At 37.4% G+C, this 26276-nt stretch overlaps 1 protein-coding gene across 3 annotated transcripts in view; it reads left to right on the top strand.

Annotated features, from left to right (window-relative positions):
- Window positions 1-25376, top strand: part of LOC100356313 (formin-2) — a 358708-nt gene extending 333332 nt beyond the window's left edge. For all 3 annotated transcript variants that reach the window (XM_089311640.1, XM_070055559.2, XM_008268219.5), the window contains exons 17-18: window positions 22165-22246; window positions 23835-25376. In XM_089311640.1, coding sequence (XP_089167766.1) covers window positions 22165-22246; window positions 23835-23861 — 109 coding nt within the window. In that variant the 3' untranslated portion in view covers window positions 23862-25376. The remainder of the gene's footprint in view (window positions 1-22164; window positions 22247-23834) is intronic.
- Window positions 25377-26276: the final 900 nt, after the last annotated feature.

Genomic DNA, 26276 nt, shown 5'->3' with positions numbered 1-26276 from the left:
GGGATATCTCTTGTAATATCTCCTTTATCTCTGATTTAATCTATTTAAATCTTTTTTTTCTTGGCTAGTTTGGGTAAGGGTTTATTGGTGTTCATTCTTTAATAAAGGTTCATTGGTCTTTTGATTTTAACTTTAGTTTCTATTTCAGTTATTTCTTTTCTTATTATTTCTTTCATTCTGCTAATTTTGGATTTGGTTCATTCTTGTTGTTCTGGGTCCTTGAGATGCATTTTTAGGTTATTTGATGTCTTTCTCTTTTTCTTGTATATAAGCATGTAGGGCTATAATTTAATATTTCATTTGCTATACCCAGGTACACCAGAGGGTAAGCCACAAGTCTGAGAGGTAAAGTACTCCTACTTCTGAGGCACTGAAGGCAGGATTTCCCCTGCTGTTTTGTACCCTGTCCCCCTTATAGTACAGAACACTGTATGGACTGGGTGTAAGCTGCTAGACTCACTATTGCCTTGCTGGATTTAGTTGGAGTTAGGAGGCTGCAGTGTTTTTTGCTAGTGTGGAGGGTGTCTGAAGGGATGAGGATATGCATGGAGCTTCTGTTCCCTAGGGTAGTATGGATTCTAAAAGTGACTCCTTTCTCAAGATGTTGCCACACTGCCACAGTCTGTGCTCTGGGGATTGTAGGGGGTATAGTGTAAGTTCCTTCTCTGGACCAAGCAGAAGAGCGTTCCCCAGATGGGTCTCCTGACTGGGCTCCTACTCTGTTGTGAATGTGGATCCTTCCCATCCCTAGGATTGCCCATATAAGGTATTCCTACACATGGGTTCTGCTGGGATTCTTCTGTTTCCGTATCCTTTGTGATGGGGTCATTAGGCCAGTGTCTCAGTTGCTGTTTGTCTTTGTTCTTGTCTGCTGCCATCCCAGAGTTCCACATCCTATTGGATTTCTGCTATTCCCTTGCCAGTCCAGTGTTCTTCCTTGGGCACTCACATTTAAATGCAGCTATTTATTTTTTTGTTTTGGTTCTTCTCTGTGGAGAAGAAGGTAAATGCTATCTTGAAACATTCCCTAATTTTACAATGTTTGAGAGTAATAACACTACAGAGCCAAAGAAATGAAAATAGAATTATACATAATATAATTCTAAAGATGATCTAAAATGTACTTTGTTCTTTTTTATAAATTTAGGATTTCTAATTATAACTATACATTATAAATTTTAATGTAGCAGAAGTTTGCACAATTTTTTGACCATTGTTTATAGGCACTTTTATTTTTTAATTTTATTTTGATGTATTTTACCTTTGTTTCCTGAGTGAGATCTAAAATAAAACACTTAAGATCCCTAATACCTTGGATGTCTTTCTATGCTTGAGGAATTTATTTTAATCAACTTCATCTGTCATTTTATCTTGTTGGTAATGTTAAGCATTCTCTAAATAATCCATCAGCATTGTCTCCAGCCTCTCCCACTTGGCCTTTGCCTTGGCCATGTTCCATCTCCCATTGATTTTAGAAGCCACTGCCTTTCTTTAGGACTAGCAGTTAAGTGGGCATCCCAGCATCACATTCTGTATCTCCGTGAAAGAAAATGTCTCTGGCCAACATGTCTCCTCAGATCATTGATCTCTCTCTGAAAAGAGAACACTGTGTCTCCTCACAGATTCCTTCCTCCTTCTTGAATGATTTACAACTTGATTCTGAGCTGTAAAAAGTTGTTTGGATGGCTGTGCCCTACAGAGAGTTATCCTGAGAGCTGCCACTTCTTCCTCCACAAACAAGGCATGCTGATCTCTCCTAAAATGATCTTGCTCTGCGACTGCTTTGTGTCCTACCTGGCAAGGTGGAAACTAAAATTGAGAGGGGAATGAAGATGACTTCATGATAGTGCCAAGTCAGGGAGTACGTCGCCCTATCCCATGCAGATACAGGCAGATTTACGTTTTCTGGCTTTCTACAAGGAAACATTAGTTTGTAGTCTTGGTGTGGACAAGATTATGGCTGTGTTGGATGTGAGTCTGGAGCTGTTTTTCTGTGAACAGAACGGACCCAGCATCATTAGGTTTCTTCCATCCCTTCTTGGGCGTCACGATTTTCTCTGTCCATAGGAGTGGTTCTGTGGAAGATGAGAGACAGAGAGAGATGATTGGAGTTTTCTCTGGAGGAAAAGGAAACAGTCAGTATTAGGCTTACTTCCTGCTCTCTTAGAGCCTCCTTTCCCCTGAGTACCATTAACCCAACGATGACCTTTATCTCCACCAAATGAAACATGTTGGGAGGAACTCTGGGGTAATAAATGAGAATGTACATGGTGTAGTATTCCATCAGGGTAAGCATGATGCAGTAATGGTGTGTCAAAGGAATGAGACATGGTAGAAGTTGAGGTTTCTTGATAGAGAATATCTGCAGTTATGTTAATGATTTAGTTTTAAGCGCTGCATAGTTAGCTGTTATTAATGTTTCTCTTGTTTATTAATATATAGGGTAGAATACATTTATTATAATTCTAAAAAATGATAAAAACTTAGTATTAAATTATGCAAACATTAAAATAGACATCAAAATTATGTAGAAATTAAAATAGCCAAGAGTAAAAGTTGAGAAGTAAGGAGAATCTATATTCCTCTAATTATTAATTTGAAAGTAAAAAAAAATTTTGTTGTGCCTCTAGAATTTGTTCAATGAGAAGAGAGCAATGAGGTAAAAGTACTAACTCTTTAATCTTTAAAATATTTTAATTATCATCACATTAAGATAATACATATTTTCAAAAATAAAGCATCAGAAATAATTGTATTCATAGTAGTTCTTAATTTTATTAGATGGAATTATGTTTAAAAGGTACCCTTTGGGATTGAAATTCCTATGGCCTGGAGGTGAACATTTTTGAAAACTTCGATAAAATTCCACTTGGCCACTTTAAAGTTTTCCAAGTTGTGAGGAAGATGAGGAAGATGAGGCGCATTTCAAGGAAAAGTATTCTTCATTAGTTAAGAGAATTTCAGATGTTCACAGATAATTCAGAAGCTTTCATTTTAAAAGGCAGACTGTGATGTGAATATTAAGGCATTCTTAAACCCGTGTGCTGTTTTTAAACCAGAATCACTGATAATTCTATACTTAATGTAAACATGGATTTATTTCCTATAGCCTGTTGAATTTTCTTTATGTTTTTATTTAACAAAAGTCAAATAAGATGGGTAATAACAATATGAGCTTGTACTTAAGAAGACCTGGGTTTGACATATGAGGGGAATTCAAAACGTTCATGGAAAACTCATTATCATCTTTCAATTCTATCTGTCCACTAACTTTTTCTTTCTTTAAGAGAGAGAGAGAGAAATGCACACACAGATAAGTTCACTCTTCAAATGTCCACAATAGCTGAGACTGGTCCAGGCTGAAACTGGGAGTTGGGAACTCAATACAGTTCTTCCACATGGGTGGCCAGGGCCAAAGTACGTGAGCTGTCAACTACTGCCTTCCAGGGTGCACAATTAGCAGAAAACTAGAATCTAGAGCAGTGCCAAGACTTAAATCCAGGCACTCCAATATGAGATACAGGCATCCTAAGTGATATCTTAGTGTCTAAGCCAAATACTGGCCTCTGTCCATGAACTTTCTGAATTCCCCCTTGCATGTCTGTGACAGTACCTGTGTGATCCTTGACAAATTAATTTACCTATAAACCTCCATTTCTTCATCTGTAAAATGAAGGTACTGATTAGACCTAGTTCCTAGAGTACTATTAAATTAAACAAGACCCCGAGTATGAAACATGTAATCCAGAGCCATATTCTCTTGGCTACAATTTGGAGACCCCAAAACCTCTAAAACCAACACTTTATTTATAGGTTTGTGACAAATGTATCTGTCAGCAAGACTCAGCTTACATGAAGCTATTCATAGTCCTTACTCATCCCATGCTCATATGTTTACTACAGAAATATGAATGTGTTTGATTATTCCATGCTAGTCAGACCCTTTTTATAGTGTTGCACATCATATTCCTGTCTGAAATTGGAAAATTTTGAATTCTACAAACCTCTGGTCCCAAGGGCTTTGCATAAATAGTTATAGGATGAATAGATGTCTAGCTGACAGAACCATGTGCTCATTAGACCTGTCTACTCTCTCAAGAGGCACATAGGTGAGCCCAATCTCAGCTGTGTGTAATGAATTTTCAGATGTTTAACTATGAAGATGCTATCAAGTTTTCTACCCTGACTGAATATCCTGTTTTGTTCATTGTTAGGAATCTCTTTGGACTTTTCTGATTTGCTTAGTTTCCTGTTCTGCCTGGTCTTCATCATCTGATATTTCAGCTATGCCCTTTCTGGTCTATGATTCATAGATTACATTTCTCAACTTCTCATCAGGTCCGAGTATTAACAGGCCAGAACTTTTATCCTGATTGCTCTTGGGGGAGTTCTTCGAGCTGGATTATTTTAGAATCAGTGTCCCCCACTTAAATGTAGATTCTCCCAAGGAATGGGTATCCTGAGATAAATGTGGGTAAGCATGAGGAGAGAGGGAAAGTCAAGAATGTTTTTATTATAATATTCATTTTACTCTATAATTAATTGTATACCACAGTGCTGCCATCTCCTTTTTTTGGTAAGATTTAGTTTCTTTTTTATTTATTCTAAATGTGGAGTGACAGAGAGGGAGAGATACACACACATACACATACACGTATACACACACACAGAGGGAGAGAGAAATATCTTCCATCTACTGCTTCAGCTCCCAAATGGCTGAAATGAGCAGGGCTGCAGCAGGCTGAAGCCAGGAGCCTGGAACTCCATCCAGGTCTCTGACAAGGATGGCAGGCACCCAAGTACTTGGGCCATCCTCCGCTGCCTTCCCAGGTGCATGAGCAGGGAGCTGAATCGAAGCAGAGCATCCAGGACTCAGCTGGTATTCTGATATGAGATGCCAGTGACACAGGCAGTGGCTTAACCCACTGTGCCACAATGCCAGGCCCTGCCATCCACTTTCCTTCAACCCTGATCACCATTTTTGCATTCTGTGATCAGAACTGAGAATTTGTCCACATACTTTCCTGAGGTTATTGATCCTGTGTTTGCTATCTGCCAGGCACTGGCATTGTGAACAACACCAAATCCCTGTCTTGGTAGAGTTGCCTTTAGTTGTAGGGGTAGCAAATCATCAATAAATATATAGAGAGGCTCTGGCCAAAAAACAATAGAGCAGGGCCAAGAGAAAGCAGTCACAAGAGGGAGTTTGCTTTATGTAAGCCAGACAACCAGTGTCTCTCTGAGAATTGATGTAAAAGCAGGAACTTGAAGTAAGTAGCAGCATAAACTAGTAGGTATCTGGAACAAGAACTTTCCAGACAGAACTAACAGCAAGTGCAAAACCTTCGGGAGGAGTGTGTTTATCCAGGAGGTCAAAGTGACTGGAACAGAGCAACAAGAGGAGAAAGTAGAACCTGAGTTCAGAGAAGGAGCACAAGGGCCAGATGGGGGAGCCTGGTAGATGAAATGAAGACAGGACCTCGTGGAGCTGGGCATAAAGGAGGAGCCATGGTAGCTTCACTGCTGGCGCTGTTGTGAGGAACATGAGGATTGGGACTGACCTTCGGATCTGAGATCTGCAAAAGCAGTCTCTGTTGACTGACCAGGGACAAATGCCTGATTAAATGTAGCAGAGAAAACAAAGACGGTGGCTATAGGCAAGTTTTTTTTGGGAGTCTGTACATATAAAGAATAGCAGGGGAAAGGGGATCTAGCTGGAAGAGGAGATGGATTGAGGTTTTGTTTTTTGTGTGTGTGTGTGTGTGTGTGTGTGTGTGTGTGTGTGTGTTTGATCATGGGACGAGCAGCATACTTGTAACCAGATAAGAACAATCCATTAGAGGACAAATGTTGACCTTGTTCTTCCTTAATGTGTGTTTTTATTTGGTCCATTCCTGGCTATATCTGCTATATCTGGCTATATCTTATTCTTTAATTAAGCCATTATTCCTCTTTCATAATTCTAAACCATTATGATATAAATAGCTTTGTTGTACTCTTTTATGAGGTTTATTAGGAGGAAATTATATAAATTATAGACTCCTTGTCTATTTGCCCTTTGAGTATCCCCTACCACTCAAAATGCCCCAAAAAATTCTTTCTAAAAAAATAGATAAAAATGATCTAGACACATCATCCTTGCTAGAGAAGTATCAGAACAAAAACCACAATTGTATATTGCCAACAGAGTTTATTAACTTTATGCCTGAGTAGCTATAATCAAAAACTTTTCTAAGCCATGTGCAAATAAGAAAAAATCCACTGAGATTAAGAAAATGTCTTAACACAGGTGGAAAAAGTAAAAGAATGTTTGTATGAAAAATGTCAAATATAATAAATAGCACTATTCTCTTATAATAAATGATGAACTTTGCTGTCAAATATGATTTTATAATAGTTTTGGTCATCCTGTATGGCAGGAATTTGTTTTATTTATTATCATATGTTTGTGGACAAGTTACTGTGCTTTATCATCTTGTTGAGAAAATCTAAAGTGTCCTCAACATATACGGATAGAACATGGTTATTCTTTTTTTTTTTAACTTTATTTAATGAATATAATTTCCAATGTACAGCTTATAGATTACAATGGCTTCCTCCCCATAACTTCCCTCCCACCCCCTGCTCTCTCTCCCCTTCCATTCACATCAAGATTCATTTTCGATTCTCTTTATATACAGAAGATCAGTTTAGCATACATTAAGTAGATTTCAACAATTTGCACCCACACAGAAACACAAAGTGAAAAATACTGTTTGAGTACTAGTTATAGCATTAAATCACAATGTACAGCACATTAAGGATAGAGATCCTACATGAGGAGTAAGTGCACAGTGACTCCTGTTGTTGACTTAACAAATTGACACTCTTGTTTATGGTGTCAGTAATCACCCTAGGCTCTTGTCATGAGTTGTCAAGGCTATGGAAGCCTTTTGAGTTCACCGACTCTGATCATATTTGGACAAGGTCATAGTCAAAGTAGAAGTTCTCTCCTCCCTTCAGGGAAAGGTACCTCCTTCTTTGATGACCTGTTCTTTCCACTGGGATCTAACTCGTGGAGATCTTTCATTTAGTTCTTTTTTTTTTTTTTTTTTGGCCAGAGTGTCTTGGCTTTCCATGCCTGAAATACTCTCATGGGCTTACATACCAGGGGATTCCAATTCAATCCCATCAAGGTGGCATGCACCAATGCCATCTCACTAGTCCAAGTGATCAATTTCTGTTCACAATTGATCATAATGATAGGACTAAGAGCCAAAGGGATCACATAAACAAGACTAGTGTCTGCAAATACTAACTGATAGAATAAAAAAAAGGGAGAGAATGATCCAACATGGTAAGTGGGATACACAGCAGACTCATAGAATAGCGGATGTCCTAAACAGCACTCTGACCTCAGAATCAGCCCTTAAAGCATTCAGATCTGGCTGAACATGGTTATTCTTAAAAGTACTGAGGTAAAGGTCATATCAATTGAGTGACTTTTGTCAATTCCTTGGAAATCCAAGTCTAACATAGAATGGAAATAGTGTCTACTACAAGATCCATGAGAAAAACAAACCCATTTTTATAAATCAGAGATTTAAAAATATTAGTGACAAGAAATGTGATCAAGGACATAAAAATCCTAACATGTGCATGAGCAAATATTCCTTCCTGTTTCTTTCTTTGTTTTTAATTTATTTTCATTTTTTTCTTTGAAAGAAAGACAAGGAGAGAGGAAGAGATCTTCTGTCTCTTCACAAAGAGATCTTCTATCTACTTATTTCCCAAATGCCTGCAGCAGCTTGGGGCTGGAGGAGCCTGAAGCTCAATTTAGGTGGCAGAGACCCAACTGCTTGAACTATTATCTTCTGCCTCCAAGGGTACATGTTAGCAGGAAGTTGGATTCAGAAGCAGATCTGGGGCTCAAATTCAGGCACTCTGACCTGGGATGTGGGCATCCCAAGAGGCGCCTTAATTGCTGCATCAAACACCTGTGCTTATTCCAACTTGTAGAGGCTGTTAAAATCATGGTCTAGACACTGAACAAAGTTCTATGCCCTAGGTTTCATATTTCTTGTTTCTCTTCTGATGCCATATTGTATTTCTTGTGAAAAGTCTCAGTTTAACAGAATAGAATCTAGGCTCTTTACTTACAAAATGGAATGTGAGCCATGGTGTTTACTCATCTACTCCCTAAAGCAATTGTATGTCCCTTCAGCATGAGCAGAGAAGGTTGGCATTGCCAGTACCTGTCAGCCTCACTGCTTTTCAGCTGAGACTCTTGTAGTTTGAGATAATGAAGTAAAAATGCAAACTGTCCCTTTCTTCTAGATTTTTCAGTGCTTTGACCTGGCATCAAGTTAGATCCCCAAAAAGCAGAGTGTACTCAAAATCTTTGTTGCTTCTCTCTCCTCAGAAATGCTTCCACTGAGTTAGAGTTTTGTTTTAGTTTATATTGAGGACTTAAGAAAAATTACAAGTTGGCCATTGAAGAAGACATTGAGTCTAGCGGTAGAGACACCCCTGACCAACATCAGAGTGTTTGTGTCCAATCCTCAGCTCCAGCTTCTGAATTCAGCTTCCTGCCAGTGCAGACACTAGGATCAGTGGTGATAGCTCAAGTAATTAGGTTCCTGCCACCCATGTGAGACCTGAATTAAGTTCCCAGCTCCTGGCTGCAGCTACAATGCTGAACTCAGTCCTGTCTCAGCTGTTGGGAGCTTTTGGGAACTGAACAAGTGGATGAAAGTGCTCAATGAAATAAAGTTAACTGATTATGATTGCCATCAAAATTTTCCTGTATCTTCCGTGTTGTTAGGTTTGTACTGACTACAGTTCACGTACTTTATTTAGAAATCCATTTCAAGAATTCCTCCTTGAAAGTAAGATCAAAAACTTAGGTTGCTAATCTTGTGTTCTCCAGACAAATCTTATGTGCTTCCCTTTCTCAAAGATGAGTGCTTTAGCTCATTCTTGAAAAGAGTTTAAAATTTGTTCATTTACAGAACTTATCCCCAATATCAGATAAAACATACATGTGAATTTTTCTAAGTAACCTTTTTTAAAAAATTTTAACTGATATACTATGTGTGTCCAGAGTTATAAAAGAGTCAGTCTTTCAGAATCACGATTCTAAATACATAGAAATATAAGTATAGTAAATAATACATAAAAATTAGTATGATTAATATATGTATACTACATAGTAAGTATAAATACAAACACATATGTTAATCTAAGAAAGTAAATAGGAAGACAAATATATTAATGGCTGCATATTTAAACAATGCAGATATTATTTTTGTTTGCTTATGAATTTTTCAAGACATTTTACTCTGTTTCTCAAAATGTGGCTGGTGTAGAAACATATGTAGAGACTAGTTAGAAATACACATTCTTGATTCCCATGTGAAGCTTACTGATCAATGGTGTAGGAACCAGAAATCTGTTTTAACAAGCCCTCCAGATGAATCCTGCACACATTTGAGTTACAATTCATTGTGCTAGATGTTGGATAATAAAATGATTAGTACAGTTTATGATACAAAATGTATTTTTACCTGCATCCATCCCTTCTTGCTTTTCTGTCTTCCTCTTCACATCCCTTCACATTCCCTGTATTCACCCCTTTCACCTTTTCCGTATGTATGCTTGTGAGAGGTGACTTAGTGCAATGGTTAAGCACAACCGAGGAAGCAGAATTTTTGCTCCTTGTCTAGATTTATTTGTCTGAACTACAGGTTTGCTACAATTGATAAATGACCCTGAGCAAATCATTTGATCATTTTAAGTTTCAGTATCCTCATCTATAAAATCTGAATAACCACAGTATCTACCTAATGAGGTTATTAGAAGATTTAAGAGAGATAATATCTGTAAACATTTCTAGACCAATGCTTGGCACTTTTTATACTTCACAAATTAGCAGCTGCAATTGTAATAAGTGAGATACTGCACTGGGCATGAGAAACAAACAATATTTTCTGCTTTTCAAGAGCTTAAATCATTGTATATTATAAGATGTTTATTCTACGGAAACACTCTAATGGGGAAGAGATTTGGGAATTAGGAAATAGACTGAAGATCATGTATTCCAATGTACTTTCCATTATAGGAATACCATTTTTTACAATATTAATAGCTAGGCAGTATACCCAGGATTCTGTACCCATTTTAGTGGGAACATGCTATGGAAAGAATCCAGACTCTGAAGTTGATCAGATCTGAAGTTCTCATCATTATTCTATTCTGTTCCCTCAGGAACATCTCTGAGACCCAGGCTCCTTGTCTCTACAATAGGATGATGGCACTTCTCATACTGATTACCAGGTGGCTAAATGAGATAGTACACATGAAGTACCCTCTATTTCTTTATTATTATTATTATTTGACAGATAGAGTTAGACAGTGAGAGAGAAACAGAGAGAAAGGTCTTCCTCCCATTGGTTCACCCCCCAAATGGCCGCTACGGCCGGAGCTACACCGATCCAAAGCCAGGAGCCATGTGCTTCTTCCTGGTCTCCCATGTGGGTGCAGGGGCCCAAGCACTTGGGCCATCCTCCACTGAACTCTTGGGCCACAGCAGAGAGCTGGACTGGAAGAGGAGCAACCAGGACTAGAACCCGGCGCCTATATGGGATGCTGGCACCGCAGGCGGAGGATTAACCAAGTGAGCCACAGCACCGGCCCCCCAGTACCCTCTATTTCTAATACACTACTAGCTCACTGAAAGTGTAAATTTTACTCGGATTAAAAAAACCCAATATTTTTGGAGATATCTATGAGTTCTAAGACAGGGTTCCCTGTTCTAAATAAAAAGAATCTCTATGTAAATGTTATCAGTTGATTGTGTTTCAACGTCTCATTGGCATGCTGCTTAAAAAAAAAAAAGATATTTTTTCCCATTCTGTTGGTTGTCTCTTCACTCTCCTGACTGTTTCTTTTGCAGTACAGAAACTTCTCAATTTGATGCAATCCCAATAGTTGATTTTGGCTTTGACTGTCTGTGCCTCCCGGGTCTTTTCCAGAAATTCTTTGCCTGTGCCAATATCTTGAAGGGTTTCTCCAATGTTCTCTAATAACTTAATGGTGTCAGGACGTAGATTTAGGTCTTTAATCCACGTTGAGTGGATTTTTGTGTAAGGTGTAAGGTAGGGGTCTTGCTTCATGCTTCTGCACGTGGAAATCCAGTTTTCCCAGCACCATTTATTGAATAGACTGTCCTTGCTCCAGGAATTAGTTTTAGATCCTTGATCAAATATAAGTTGGCTGTAGGTGTTTGGATTGATTTCTGGTGTTTCAATTCTGTTCCATTGGTCTATCCATCTGTTTCTGTACCAGTACCATGCTGTTTTGATTACAACTGCCCTGTAGTATGTCCTGAAATCTGGTATTGTGATGCCTCCGGCTTTGTTTTTGTTGTACAAGATTGCTTTAGCTATTCGAGGTCTCTTGTGCCTCCATATGAATTTCAGCATCATTTTTTCTAGATCTGCGAAGAATGTCTTTGGTATCTTGATTGGGATTGCATTGAATCTATAAATTGCTTTTGGGAGAATGGACATTTTGATGATGTTGATTCTTCCAATCCATGAGCATGGAAGATTTTTCCATTTTTTGGTATCCTCTTCTATTTCTTTCTTTAAGGTTTTGTAATTTTCATCGTAGAGATCTTTAACATCCTTGGTTAAGTTTATTCCAAGGTATTTGATTGTTTTTGTAGCTATTGTGAATGGGATACTCTCATGGGCTTACATACCAGGGGATTCCAATTCAATCCCATCAAGGTGGCATATACTTAAGGTATACTAAGCTGATCTTCTGTATACTAAGATAATCGAAAATGAATCTTGATGTGAATGGAAGGGGAGAGGGAGTGGGAAAGGGGAGGGTGGTGGGTGGGAGGGACGGTATGGGGGGGAAAGCCATTGTAACCCATGAGTCGTACTTTGGAAATTTATATTCATTAAATAAAAGATTAAAAAAAAAAAAAAAACAAGGAAGAGGGTTGAAATTTTTAATAGAGAAGAATTGATTCACCTGGCATCCACCTCTACACACTTGCCATTTAAGTGGCAAATTGGTAGTGAGTAGACAGATGTCAAATAAAAGCTTTCAAATCACTTTAAAATGTACTATATGGGTGAAATGGTCATTTTTCCATTCAATTATTATTTATAGCCATTGTCTGTATTCCCACTAAGCTAGGGTCTTTTTCTTGTTTCCTTGTTGAACGTCTTATTCTGTGAAGTATTGAGCCTTTTTACCATAATGTAATTTTAAGATATCTTATCCCAATAACTAAAAAAAAAAAGACAGAAAGAAAGGGAGAAGGAAAGAAGGGGAAAGGGGAGGGAGTAAGGAATGGCATATCATTCTGTTCTTGGAATTGTATCTAAAAAGCACATTGGATCTATTAAAAACTAAAATAAAAATATATTTTAAAAAGCTTTAAAAAAAAAACACAAAGAACATAATCCTATATAAAGTCACACTGTTATCTTCTTTGAGCATGTTTGTTATTTATCTAAGAATCCTCCCATTTAGCCATCATTCTCTAACTAATCCACTGATATCCCATGAGATTATTTATATGTTTCATTGAATTTAATTTATAATTTATCTTTTACACTAACCTATGAATTACGGAGAGTAGTTTCACATGATTTCATGTTGAATCATTACAGTCTCCAAAATGATCATATATTGAAAACAAGATCACTTCCTTTACAAGATGAAAGAAAATTATGATACCCTAAACTATTTCATAACTTTGTATTTCATGTACAATCATTCAGACTAAATTTTTATGTGCCTATGAAATTATAGAGATAAATTAGTGAATTCAAAATCTTGGGTCACTTACTCAAAATGTGAATGTGATCATCTAGATGCATTGCTGAAGAGTTCCTTGAAAGACAAAGTCAAAAACAAGAGATTTAGATCTGAGCTCTGGTTGTTTGCCAACATTTTTGTAACGTTTAAACCTAAACATAATTTTCATATGCATCTCATTCATTTATTGAGTCAGCTACTTTTCAACTAGTGAATACTTGTATGCATGAACTTTAATATTATGCCCTGGGAACATAAAAATTACTGTCATGATGCCTGAACTTAAGGAACTTACTTTTCAGCAAGGCAGAGACAAGCAAATATAGATTAGGTTTCTCTAACACAAAATTAAAAATCTGATGTGCTCTAAATTATGAAGGTTTTGAGAGCTGACATGATATTGCAAGTAGAAAATTCCACATCTGACCTCCTTTGATAGGTTCCAGTCAGAAGGCTGATATACTAAAAATATTGTATAAAGTTATCTCCAGGCTCTGTGTATAAAGTTTACAGGAAACATAAATGAGTAACGAACTTAGACTTGGGTGCTTTCTCCCAAATATCTCCTTATAGAAATGTAAATATTCCAAAATCCAAAATAATCTGAATTCTGAAACATCTCTGGTCACAACTATTTCACATGAAGAATATTCAGCCTTTATCCACAAATCTTCTTTGAAACAAAAATCTGAACATAGAGGATTTCATCAATATGGCTGCCTGGAGGGTCAAATATACCTTATATAGGAAGCTACTTTTGTGCTGAATTCAAAGGATCCATGGAGAATGCAAGAAATGGACAATTTGTTTTATGAGAACAAATTTAGCAAAGATGTCCCATAGGGATGGGGCTGGGGCAGTTCTCTACTGCTAGTGCCCAGGAAATGTTGTAGAGAAAAAGAAAAAATTACGTTTGCTGGAGCCGGACTGCTATGGCCTTGAATACCCCACTGAGGAACTTAAACAGTTTTTTCTTGGCAAACAAACAAATGGCTCAGATGATTCCCATGTTGATTAAGAATTGGTGAGACCAGCATGGAAGCCAGTCTGCAGGGTATGGCAAAGGTCCAGGTGACATAAGAATGCTTGAAAAACAATCAGGGACAGTGGAATTTGAGAGACTGGAAAGATTATTAAATCACTCCTGAGGAATAATTAATAACAGAACTTCCCAACCATTTGTGTAGGGGATGGTATAGAGGGGGAAAAAAGGATAAAGAGGTTTCTCTGGGAACTAGATGAATGGTGATTCATGATCATACTCTTAACCAGATCCAGGGTGGGTGAGTAATCAAAGATTATCCACTAGGACCTGGAGCTTGGAGCAAAAGTCAAAGCGAAAGGGTGGGTTTGAAAGCCTTAGGCACTGAAATGGTCAATGGAAATAGAAAATGGAGATTTCCAGCAGATACCTTGGAGCCAAGATTAGAATCTTGGGAGAAACAATAACATTTGAGAGGAAGTTTAGTAAATAAGAGTAGCAAGAGAGATTAAGGAATCTTCTCCAGAAAGGTAGCTGTAAAAGTCAGAAGCTCCCTGAGGACAAAAGGATGAGAAGCCTTTAAAGAACTTAAGAGACTAAGTAACTATGAAGTAGTTGCATGATGGAGGAGAGTAAAGGTTAGAAAGTGATAGCTTTTTGACTAAACAAAAGGAAGATGGAATGGTGATTTGTGTTTCTGGATGTGGCTTTTTTTTTCTTTAAAATGAGGGCAAAAAAACATTCTTCCATACTATACCATGGAGGGAAAGAAAATCATGACTAGAATAGTTCATTTACAAATTAAAATACATAGTAAAGAATCATCAAAGAGATTCAGACTACAGCAAATTTTTAATTTGGTTGATCCAATGTGTTTTCTAATGAATAAATCTACTTCTGATCTCTTCTCACTCACATACACTTGATAAAAATGTTCTTTAGGAAACAGTAGTACATGTGAGTGTTCATCAGCTTTATGTTCACAGAAGGAATACATTTCAGTTTTTAGAACAAAAATGTGAGACTTGCATATTGGACTATGAATGTTCCTCAAAGTTGAGGTTCTATTGTTGATTCAAGTGGCAGACTTGTTTCTTTTGTGACTATGAAGTAAATGCAATATGATTTATGAGGCACCTGTGCCAGTCCCCAGAGCGCCAGTGACCTAAGGCTTGGGCCTTCTGGATGACAAAGCATAAAGTCCTTCTTCTGCACTTATTGTTCATACAGGGCCATGTAGAACTTGGTTTTCTTCCTGTCAGGAATTACTTTGTGCTCACTGTAATTAGTGTGTGTAATCCTGTCAACTGCAGATGCAATGCCTTCTCTGAAAAAGTAGGAAGTTCTCAGTGATGAGATTCAGAAAAGGGTCCATAAAGAACCTTTTTATTGGAGATGATGATAAGCAACATTTTGGTTGATTTTGTTTCCATTGTTTCTCAGTGTTTCAGTTGTGTTATATGTGTGTATTTTAAATCATGGAGGTTATTAAGGGGAGAAAACAGAGCCAGGAATAACCATCCCCAAATCACGTTTTAGTCCATAAGGTGTCTGACACCTGTTTCTCTCTATGCCTAGAGAGAAGCGCACAACTCTAAAACAGGCACTGCTGACCAGCCTTTGTCTACAGCGTTTCCACCTCTTGTTCCTCTCTCCCTCTTCAGGGTGTTTGTGTTGCGACTTTTTTTCCTTTAGAGTAAAAAAAAAAATTAAATCTGAAGGCAGACAAATGGTGTTACAAGGGAACTTCAAAAAGTTCGTTCATAGAAAATGGATTAAGAGATGTTTATTTTGGTACATAAAGCTTTGAGATCTGTGCATAACTGTTTCATAAGACACATTTTCCATAAACTTTTTGGATACCGTGTACATATTGATTTCAAAAAATTTTTGCAGCAAAATAAAATTTTCAACTCCATTTTCCATGAACTTTTTGAAGTCTGCCCCCCTCCCGTATATTTCAGGGCAGTACATTGTGGACTGGTAGAAATTATGTCCAGTCATAGCTTATTGGCGGAAGATCCATCTCCACTGTATCAGGACCTCAGGCTGCTGGCATCCCTGCTCCGTGCTACCCCTAAATCTCTTTCAGGTTGTTACACTCCAGCAACCCATCAGGCTACTCTCAGCTAGCCAAGCTGGAGCCAGCAAGAAAGGAATCATCCACCACAGATACTTATTGAGACCAAATTATTAATGTGCAGTGGCAGAAAAGTGGCTCCCTTTCTCATTGGATTATGAGAGCATTTGTTTTCTTGATAAAACAGCGGCCAGCTTTGCATTTGGTCTAGAAGGTAGACGAAGATTATTTTGCTGCAGACTGCCGGGATGTCTGATATCTTTCCTCTGTATCTGTGCCAAAGTGTGTTTCCCTCATCCATCTCACAAGCTGTTTTTAAACTTAATCACATTTAACTTTTTGTATATGTTTGCCTGACAACAAATGGGTCTGGGGTTAGGGAAGGAGAGTGCAGAGAAAAAGACATCTTTATTAGAAGAGAAATGAGAAACCACTCTCTTTGTTTAGAATAACCCTTAATGTAAATGAATCTAGTTATAGTAGGGACAAACTTCCAGAAACACTTTGGCTGTTTTTGAAAAATACCAAAATAAAAATAATAATTGGAATTTGAAACTAGTTTTAACAAGTCCTATGATAAAACCTATTTTTCATTATCTTACATACATCTGTCTTCTCTGATCCTATAAACCTCAAACATACACTGATTATCCTAGACTCAAATATCTTTAGTTAGTAACTTAGTTCTAAACTTCACATCCTAAAGCCAAATGAAGCTGTTATGATTTAGACTGCTTGCAGTGCAAGGAATAAAACCTTAAGTGGATATGTTGTAATTTATTTAGCTTCTCTTTGGGTTGCATTGACTTTATTTTTTAAAAGATAAATTTTACATAAGAATTGTTTAAAAAGTGAACTTAAGCTTGCACTTTAACACTGGAAGATCTTTTGTTTTCATCTATTCATTTTCGCCTGAGATGCAGAAAACAATTTTCATTGAGAGAGAACCTCATAGTGTATCCCTTGCTGAAGGCTTCACTTCTGTGTTTCTCTCCAGCATTATGAACGGCAGAGAACAATGTAACCCACTTTTACCTTGATAAGCTTTGATTTGAGGTTTTATGTTCATTCCATCATAACTTTATATCTCCATAGACAAGCTACTGAACAAGTAGATAGGATGGTGCGATTTGATTAGGTATGCAATGTCTTGGAATTTTATACTCTTCAACATTTAGAGCTGTTATGCTCTGCCTATCTGTAAGTCAGACTGCCGGCCTCCTTAACCTTGCAAACACACCTGGGAATCCTGTAGTATGTAGGAGTTGTGGGGTAGGCTGAAGCTTTGTGGCAGCTGAAATTACTGCCTACAAGTCCAGGAACTCTATTTGTTTAGCTAGAACTAAATTCAGAATCTTATTGGTTTAAGTGGAGGCACCATGGAAATCAGCTTAGTTATCTGGTTTTCTCCTCTAGAGAACACAGAAATTATCAAAAGGAGACAGAGGTTCTACCTAAGGCAGACATGCTGGCTCACAGCCTGCCATCCAAGGAAGAAATTAAATGGGGGAAAAAAAAAAACAACTTAAGAGTACACACAAAGCCAGCAGAACACAGAGTGCTGGGCCGATGGGTGGGCAAGCTGCCTGAGGTTTCTTACGAGGCCTGCATCATCACTGCATATTACCACACACCTGACTAATGACGAACATTCCATTTATGCAGAAAGAAACGTTTGACTTGTTAAAAAATACTTGACTTGTATAAAGATTGGTGCTTGGAGGAGAAAGTTTCCATTGTCTGGAAATCACACATTCAGTCATTCGTCTGACTTTTTCTGAACATTGCCAGAGTGAAACTTTGCTTTTGGACAAAGATTGTTTTGCTGAAATTGATTATCTACTCTTTGTCACACCTGATTCCATGTGTCTTTTGGTTATTCCCCATAATTAAACTCATCCTGAAAAGCAAAAGAATGCTTCATATTCTTTGATGTTTCTTATACACAGTTAAGGAGAAACTACCTACCTTTCAAATGTATTCAACACAATTTTCTTTGTTTTTGAAGTTTCATAAACAATAAAAGATATAGAAAAATATTAACATAACATTTTACAGATATTATCTACCATTTAATATTTCTTGACATCTAAAAGATAGTGCTGTATATCCTGTCTTCTAGTCTCTGCTTTCTGTGTAGTTGTTTTTTTCCCCAAATTTACTAAAAGTGTTGAAGAGTTTTTCATTACCATATGATTTGATTTTATTCCTACTTTCCTTCTGTTGTCTAGATTACTGGCTGGAAACATCAGATGTGAAAATGAGTGCAACACAAATATCTATCTAACATTTAACTTCCCATTTTAGATCTCTCATAGGGTGAAATCTTGATTAATAAATGCTCTGGCTATCCCCCTTGGTGTGAATGCAACCACATCAAAAAACTCAGTCAGGGTGAGCATTTGGCCCAGTAGTTAAGATGCCTGCAACACATATGGAGTATCTGGGTTCAATATCTGCCTCTGACCCCAGACTCCATCTTCCTGATAATGCAGACACTGATAGGCAATGATGATGGCTTAAGTAATTGGAGACCTGTCACCCACATGGGAGACTTGAATTGTGTTCCCGGCTCCTGAGTTTGTCCTTGTATTTGGGGGAAGAACCAGGGAATAGCAGCTCACTTGCTCACTTTCTCTCTCTCTCTCTCTCTCTCTCTGCCTCTCAAATAAACACATTTTGAAGAAGAATATGCCATTATGAGTCAGGCACAACAGCTGTGTCTCTGCACAACATACACAGGGTGCACAAAATTTAGAAGACTGTGGGCTATCTTCTTTAGCTCCGTCCTGGTTTCTTCTCTCAGTACACTCTTATTCTCTGCATAGCGACTGCTTTCTTACTTTATCAAAAAAATGTTGTCCCTCTTTTTACTTCCTTCATGCTTTCCAAGTGGGACATATACATCATTCTTTAAAATCGTTTGATGTGTTATCTCTGCCATGCCTTTTCACTTAGAGCCTTTGATGTCTAACTGTGAAATGATCATCTCTTTCCTACGCAGTTGAAGAAATTTTAGGCATTATTGAATGAGGGGTGAGGCAGGAGGGAAAGAGGATGGAACATGTACAAGCAGTTACTCAACAGACCCAAAATTACAGCTGATGAAATCCACCACGATAGCCCAGATGGAGAGCCCAAGTAGGAAGACGCTAATATCGACGGCTGGCTCAGACCATCTCCATACCGACTTTTTGCTCATTATTTTTCTTCTTTCTGCCAACTCTGGCAGCATATCTGACCTCCAGGGACACATTCTTTTTTTCTACTTAAAGTGTGGAAAAAATTTCTTGTTGTCAGAGTTGTGTTGAAATAAAATTGGCGTTTGGAGGAAGCAACATTTGCTAGGATGCTTAGATGGGGTGGATGCACACAGTGCTGAACTGAGCAAGTTTACATGGTCTGGGTTTATCATCTGGCAAAACAGAGAGGGGTGAGGAAGTGTGGTTGTCTAGGGGGTCAGTCTGGCTGTCCTGCTGGGCCTTAGTGAGTGTTGATAGCTCAGTTCCATGGCACTGTTTCTCAAAGTAGTGTTCACAGGCTGCCTACATCAGATTCCGCTGGGTGCTACTTCTGAATGCACCCCAAAAGGGGCCAAGAATATATCAAAGTGAGCCTGGGGAATGGACATTTGGTCTGGCCTTTGGAACACGCACCTCCAACATGGTAGTGCCCATTTTTGATTCCTGAGTCCAGTTTTCTGCCTTTGCAGACCATATGAGGCAATGGTGATGACTCAAGTAATTGGGTTCCTGCCATCCACATGGGAAACCTGGATTTGGGTTCCTGGTTCCTGACTTCCATCCCATTGTGAGCACTAGGAAAATGAATCAGTGGATGGAGGAGCACTCTCTAGCTCTTACTTGCTCTCTCTGCCTCTCAAGTAAATAAATGAACTAAGAAGAGCATGCCGTAGCAAGGTGGGGGATGCATTTTGACAAACTCTCCAGGACTCTTCTGCTTCTAAATTAGAAGAATAACTGTTCAATGTCCTGGCACTGTTTTCCTGCTTTCTAAGTTATTTATGTGTGTATATCCAGAGGTGGTTAGGATGAGGCAACTGACTCACCCTAGCACAGAATTAAAAAACTGAGGCATAGCTAGAAATACAGTTTAAACATTTGTCCCTAGTAATGTGGGGCATCTATGGCAGCAAAAGAGACAACTGCTCATAGTTCTAGAAACTCAATGTGTTGATGTCTGACTCTCACTCAACCTTTGCATATTTTATAGTGTATGTCTTACTTCTCTTCTTTTGCTATTAGTTGCATTTTCCCTTTCCAGGAAAACTATGAAAAACTGAAGACTTATCTTTTAAACAATGCTCATCTGTCACCTGCGCCAGAACAATTTATATAACCTCTGTCCACCAACTCCAAGAACCTGTTGTGGGTTTTTGGTCTAACGTAGATGGTTGCCCTTAATGCATAACTAGTGTTGACCTGCTTGTGTGAATCTCTTTCTAAAGCTAAGCTGCATGCATTGGCTGACTCGGTGTTCCTGCTCCATAAATGATTGTCAAATGAATGGATGAACTAAAAGATCTCATGCCCTGCCCCCGTATACACATTCTCCTCCATTTTCATCATTTCTGGCATAAGGAATGATTGAATTTGTTTTTGTATAAAATCAAATGTGCTTCCCATGATCCTTACAAAAATGTGTTTTCAGAACAAAATAAATAAGATAGGGAGAATATTAAGATGCTTTGGACATCTAAATACTTGTGAAGTACATTTTTAAATGCCACAAAAATGCTTTAAAGAGCTCCAAGTAAATTTAAGAGGGTATCTACTGGATTTTGACTAAGTGCTGAAAAAAAGTTTCCTTAATTCCCAATCTAAATACTTCAACTTAAATTTACTAGTAGCTATTTCAGAGGAAGATGGGGACTCTGTGATCCTTAGTTTGTTATAAAGAAAATGTTTTTGTCTTCAAATGTTTAGAGGAGGGATTAAAGGCAATTTATGGCTTGGGTAGAAAGTAATAAAAGTAGTAACAATGGAGTGTCTTCTAAATTGTCATCATTTTCTGGAATTACTAGCAATATCAACCCAGCAGGCATTTTATGACAAAAAAAGAATTACTTTCATTTGTCAAGTTTTAATGTAAACTACAACATCAATCTTGGAGCAGCTATTCTGAAATATTTCATTCTATTGTTGAAAAAGAGAGGTTGATTCGGTTATGTATAGAAGATGGATTCTGTCATTAGCTCTTTTACCACAGGATTCAAGAAACATATAATTCATTTCTTTTTGAAAATTAGTCTGAAAAAAATCTATGTACATAAAATGTATTTTATTAAGGTCAAACCACAGTTCATTTAATTTCTCTAAATGACACAATTTTTAATTCCTAGGAAAAAAATCACAATAATGAAAAATAAAATAACTGAATAGGTTTGTTTTCCTTCCTTTTATTAATAGAATCCCAATTTACAGATTTCTTACTATTTAATTAAAGCAATTTATTTTAATGGTATTTTCCGTTAAAAAAATTTAAATAAATTGTATCGAACCTTTTTAACAACTCTGGGTCATACTAATAATACTACTAGGAGTAATACTTTTGTATATGAAATGATTGAGCCTTTTACTCTTTGAGGGAGTACCAAGATTTAGGTTATTAGTATATTATCCATTTTAAATAGCAGAGCCAAAACTTCTACTCTTGCTCCCTCCCACCTTTTGGCTGTATCTTTGTTCATTTCTCTTTTATGATATCACTTAAAAAAGTGATTGGTTCACACCCTTGATGAAGCTAAATTTTTAACAACTTCTCAAGTACTCTGGTAAATGTCTTCCATGCATGGATAAGTATGACATAGAAGGTAAAACTGCAATAATTTTAAGTAAGCATGTGATTTTGTATGATATTCCTAATTATTTTAATTCTTGTTACATATAATTTGAAGACCTCACTTATGTGATGTAGCAAACCCTACCTTCACCAATGCCAAAATTAAGGTTTTCTGTTGCTTTATCGTATATGAAGTTCCTGCAATAGAAGATGAAATATGTATAACCTATGCACAAAAATATTCATGTGCGTATATGCAGTCTGTCAATCATCTGGTGATTCCAAATTAAGAACTCTTGAATAATAATTCTCGGTAGCTCTAGCAATCTGTTTTTAAGTCAAACATTCTGTGTATGTGGCATTATTTTCTCCAATGGTTAAAATCCTTAATGAATTGTGACTTGCTCATCCATTATAAGGGGAGTCAGTTATTTATGTGATTTTTTTGTTGTATACTTACATGTATCTTCTCCCCATACAGAGTGAAAGAAGCTGAAGAGGTGTGTAGGCAGAAAAAAGGAAAATCACTTTATAAAATAAAACCAAGACATGACTCTGGAATTGTGAGTAACTTTTCTCACTTTTAACTTGGGATTTTCTTTGGCTTTTAAACCCTATTTCACTGTGTGTGTGTGTGTGTGTGTGTTTGTAAAATTTTCCGTTAAGTTCAGATAAAGAATTAGCTTCTTACTTTACTAATCTTCTGTGCCTTATGCCTTTAATCAGGCCCAGAGTCTGAGGGGATCTCAATATTCAGTACCCAGAACTTAGGAATTAAGGTGAATCTGTTACGGATGTACTCACATGTGAAGATGTCTATGTTGGCAAGGGAGGGCAGGAGCCCAACTTCCTCTTTTCTGATTACACAGGCATCATGGTACAAGAGTGATTGTTATAATGGTATTACCTCCACTGGGGTCTAAAACACAATGGGAAATGCCAAGTGCATGGTTATGTTTTATCCCAGACAACTGTACAATGTTGGCTGTGTGAAAACTGTCAGCCCACAGACTCAGTTTAATACACTAATTTAAGTGCTCTCCTTGCCCATCCTTCCTTTAAAATAAAATTCTAAGTTGTGCACCTTGGTTGAAAGGAAAAGTTTTCCGTTGTAATACTGGAAATGTCTTATATGTTCTGAGGCGTCATCACTTGGTACCAGAGTTGGTAAATAGTGCTATTTTAAGTGAAAAGTTGAATTAGACCTTAAAAGAGGAACATTTTGAATTGGATTGGTTTATTTTGTGTAAATGAAAAAGACATTACAATAACCCAAAGTTAAGAATTATATCTCCATGTAAAAGCTATTTTCCTTTAATTTTTCTATATCAAATTAATCTTAATGGAAAGTATTCTGTTATGATTCAGTTTATTCGCTGCTCTTTTCTGAATGAAGTTCAATTCTAAAACTATATTGAATGAGGAGAAATAATTATGCACTTCAATCATGCTATTATTAGAATAGAAGGGGATGAAAGTACTTGAACCATGAAATGAATCAGTTGTTTCAGTTCTCATATTTGTGCATTTCTATATAGGGCTAAGAATGAGAAAGAAGAGTTGGTTCTCTCACATCAGTTAGAAGTTTTTTTTTTTTTTTTTTTTTTTTTTTGGACAGGCAGATTTAGACAGTGAGAGAGGAAGAGAGACAGAGAGAAAGGTCTTCCTTCCATTGATTCACCCCCCAAATGGCTGCTACAATCCTAAGCCAGGAGCCAGGTGCTTCCTCCTGGTCTACCATGGGGTGCAGGGCCCAAGCACTTGGGCCATCCTCCATGCCTTCCTGGGCCACAGCAGAGAGCTGGCCTGGAAGAGGAGCAACCCGGACAGAATCCAGCACCCCAACCGTGACTAGAACCCAGGGTGCCGGTGCTGCAGGCGGAGGATTAGCCAAGTGAGCCATGGCGCCAGCCTAAAAGTTAAATTTTTAAAACTTTTCCTAAAAAATTTTGCTGATTTGTCCTGGTGAAAATTTGTGAAGATAAAACAGATCTTACTTACCTTTTGATCATTTATGAGCTTGTGGATCTTTAGCATTTTGCCAAAGAATTTGATCCAAATGAAAAGATCTTGTTTGGGCTACTCTCAACTCCTTCCTTTTTTAAAGTCCTTGTTTTTAACTATATAATTTCTAACTGTATTTATTTTCAGAAAGCAAAGATAAGCATGAAAACCTGAACGGTGCAAAGCAGAATGAGAATGAGTCATCACCACAACTTTCACAAAACTCAGATGACCTGAGTGTGGGAAGGAAACTACATCCATTCAGATAATTTTCTTCTTGACCTCTTGCATAATCTTTGTGTTTTCTAGACAGTTTACTGATTATTGAATTTTACTGTATACTCATATAAAAATACAAAAGCAGTAGACCAGTGGAGAATTTGACTGACATCTTTTCTTTTTGTAAAAGTTTATGGTATTATACCAATAGACCAAAAGAGCATGTTATAAGAGGCAGTATCTGCATTAATTCTGAACATGCTAAACATTAACCTAAAATTTACTTTTGTGGGACTATTCTTTGTCATGGCAAAAACACTTTCCTACCTACTGACAACCAGTACTCCACTTCACTGCATTTAGATTTCTGGGTAAAATGTTATTTCTAGTGAGTTGTTTGTATCAGTTTCATGTCTACCTATAAATTTTCTATTTTAAAATATAAGTACCATTTCTATATTGTGATCAATGCTTTCCCAACTCTTGGGTTGCTCTCCATAAGTATATATTTGTGAAAGAATATTATCTTTTTCTTTTTTTCACTCAAATCAGATAATGAATAGAAAAAATAGCAAAGCAAAAACCATTCATTTCTTATAAGTGAATACAGGAAACTTATAAGTATTGGAAGTCTACTGAGGGCTTTTATCAGAATATGTACTTTGAGATTCAATAAAGAACTCATCTACAGCAGAGGTAATTAAACTAAAGATGTGCCTCTGTAATTTTCACCATGACATTTCACAACAAGAATTTTACCTAACATTTTGAAGGAATATAAATAATTGGCAAACATGACTAATCATTGGAGGAAGGGAATGGAGATTAACTTTTTGGATGGATTGACATCTACCTAGAACTCATCAAATAAATATATACATGCCTGAGTATTTTGACATGATTGGGATTGTATTTGTGTGTTACAGCAGGTGAATAAAGCTATAAAATGAGAATGTGACAATTCATTATCTGAAGGAGTCTAGGAAATGATTTGGTTTTATTTTTTCCTACTCTTTCTGTGAGTAATTTAAACTCAGCTCATGATAAATTATGGTGGTTTTGTCTAACATTAATATTTGGTTCTTTAAAAATTGCTGTTAATGATGTCCTGGATGGTTATGGTTGTGACTAAAGGGGAGCATCTGTTGCTATTGCAAACCAATTATGGAAAGCAACTTTAAAAGAAAAACAATGTTTTAAATCATAACTATGTTTGTATTTATGTAAAGTATAGTCTCTTACCTTTTAGTTTGCAGTTTACGTGCAAAGAAACAGTAGTGGGTTTTTTTTTTCTGTTATTGTTTTGTAGTCTTCCTGTCCCCTTTGGTCCCTCCAAGGTGGATATTACCATCCTTCACTGAAATAATAGGGCATTTAACAAAGATCGCTATGTGCAATACTGTATTTAGTGTTTCTATTTCAATTTTTCTAGGATGTTAATTTATATGAAAATAAAAGAAATAAAATAGCTCTGTGTTCATTGCGTGTGTACCACTACATAAGGACATTTGCAAACTGCAGTCATCATTTTTTAAGATGTATGTATGTATTTATTTATTTATTTGAAAGACAAAGATACAGAGAGAGAGAGAGAGAATCTTCTATCTGCTGCTTCATTCCCCAAAAGGGCACAATAGCCGGAGCTGGGCCAACCTGAAGCCAGAAGCCAGGAGATTCTTCTGGGTCTCCCACATGAATGCAGGGGCCCAAACACTTGGGTCATCTTCCACTGATTTCTCAGGTGCGTTAGCAGTGAGCTGGATCAGAAGTGGAGCATCTAGAACTTGAACTGATACCCATAGCAGATGCTGGCGCTGCAGGCAGCAGCGTTACCCACCATGCCACAGTGTCAACCCTGTAACTATAATTTTTAATATCAGGTGGGGAGTGGGAAGGAGGGAGGGAGGGAAAATACATTAGCTTCCATATTCACTTGCACAAAAATCTTGCATACAATTTTTTATTCAAGAACTTAAGTTTACCAATGAATAAGAAATCCTGATTTAAAAAAAATAATCTCTGTTCTGTTATACCTTGAACTAGGACCTCTTTCCTAAGCTCCAAGAGAACTTCTGGTCATTTACAATTAGATGTTTCACTGTACCTTAAAGCAAGAGTGCTCAAACAAGAGGAATCTCCATAGTGTAAAGGGAACTAATCATGCCCCATCAATGCAGGGTAAAGTCAGGCTTGCCACCAAAGATGTGGAGCTGCAGTGGTGCCTAACCAACCAGTGAGAGTCTATGGAAAATAACAACAATTTTGCTTCTGGTCCATCCATGTGGTCCATCCATGTCGCCCACTCACGATAGGTATCTCCATATGGAATTGCCCACACTCACTCATGAAAGCATATTCACTCCCCATGTT

The sequence above is a fragment of the Oryctolagus cuniculus genome, chromosome 13 (assembly GCF_051225735.1).
Source record: "Oryctolagus cuniculus isolate XC-2025 breed Fujian yellow rabbit chromosome 13, ASM5122573v1, whole genome shotgun sequence".
NCBI lineage: Eukaryota > Metazoa > Chordata > Mammalia > Lagomorpha > Leporidae > Oryctolagus > Oryctolagus cuniculus.
Note: the sequence above shows the minus strand (reverse complement) of the source record. Positions and strands in the feature narration are given on the sequence as shown.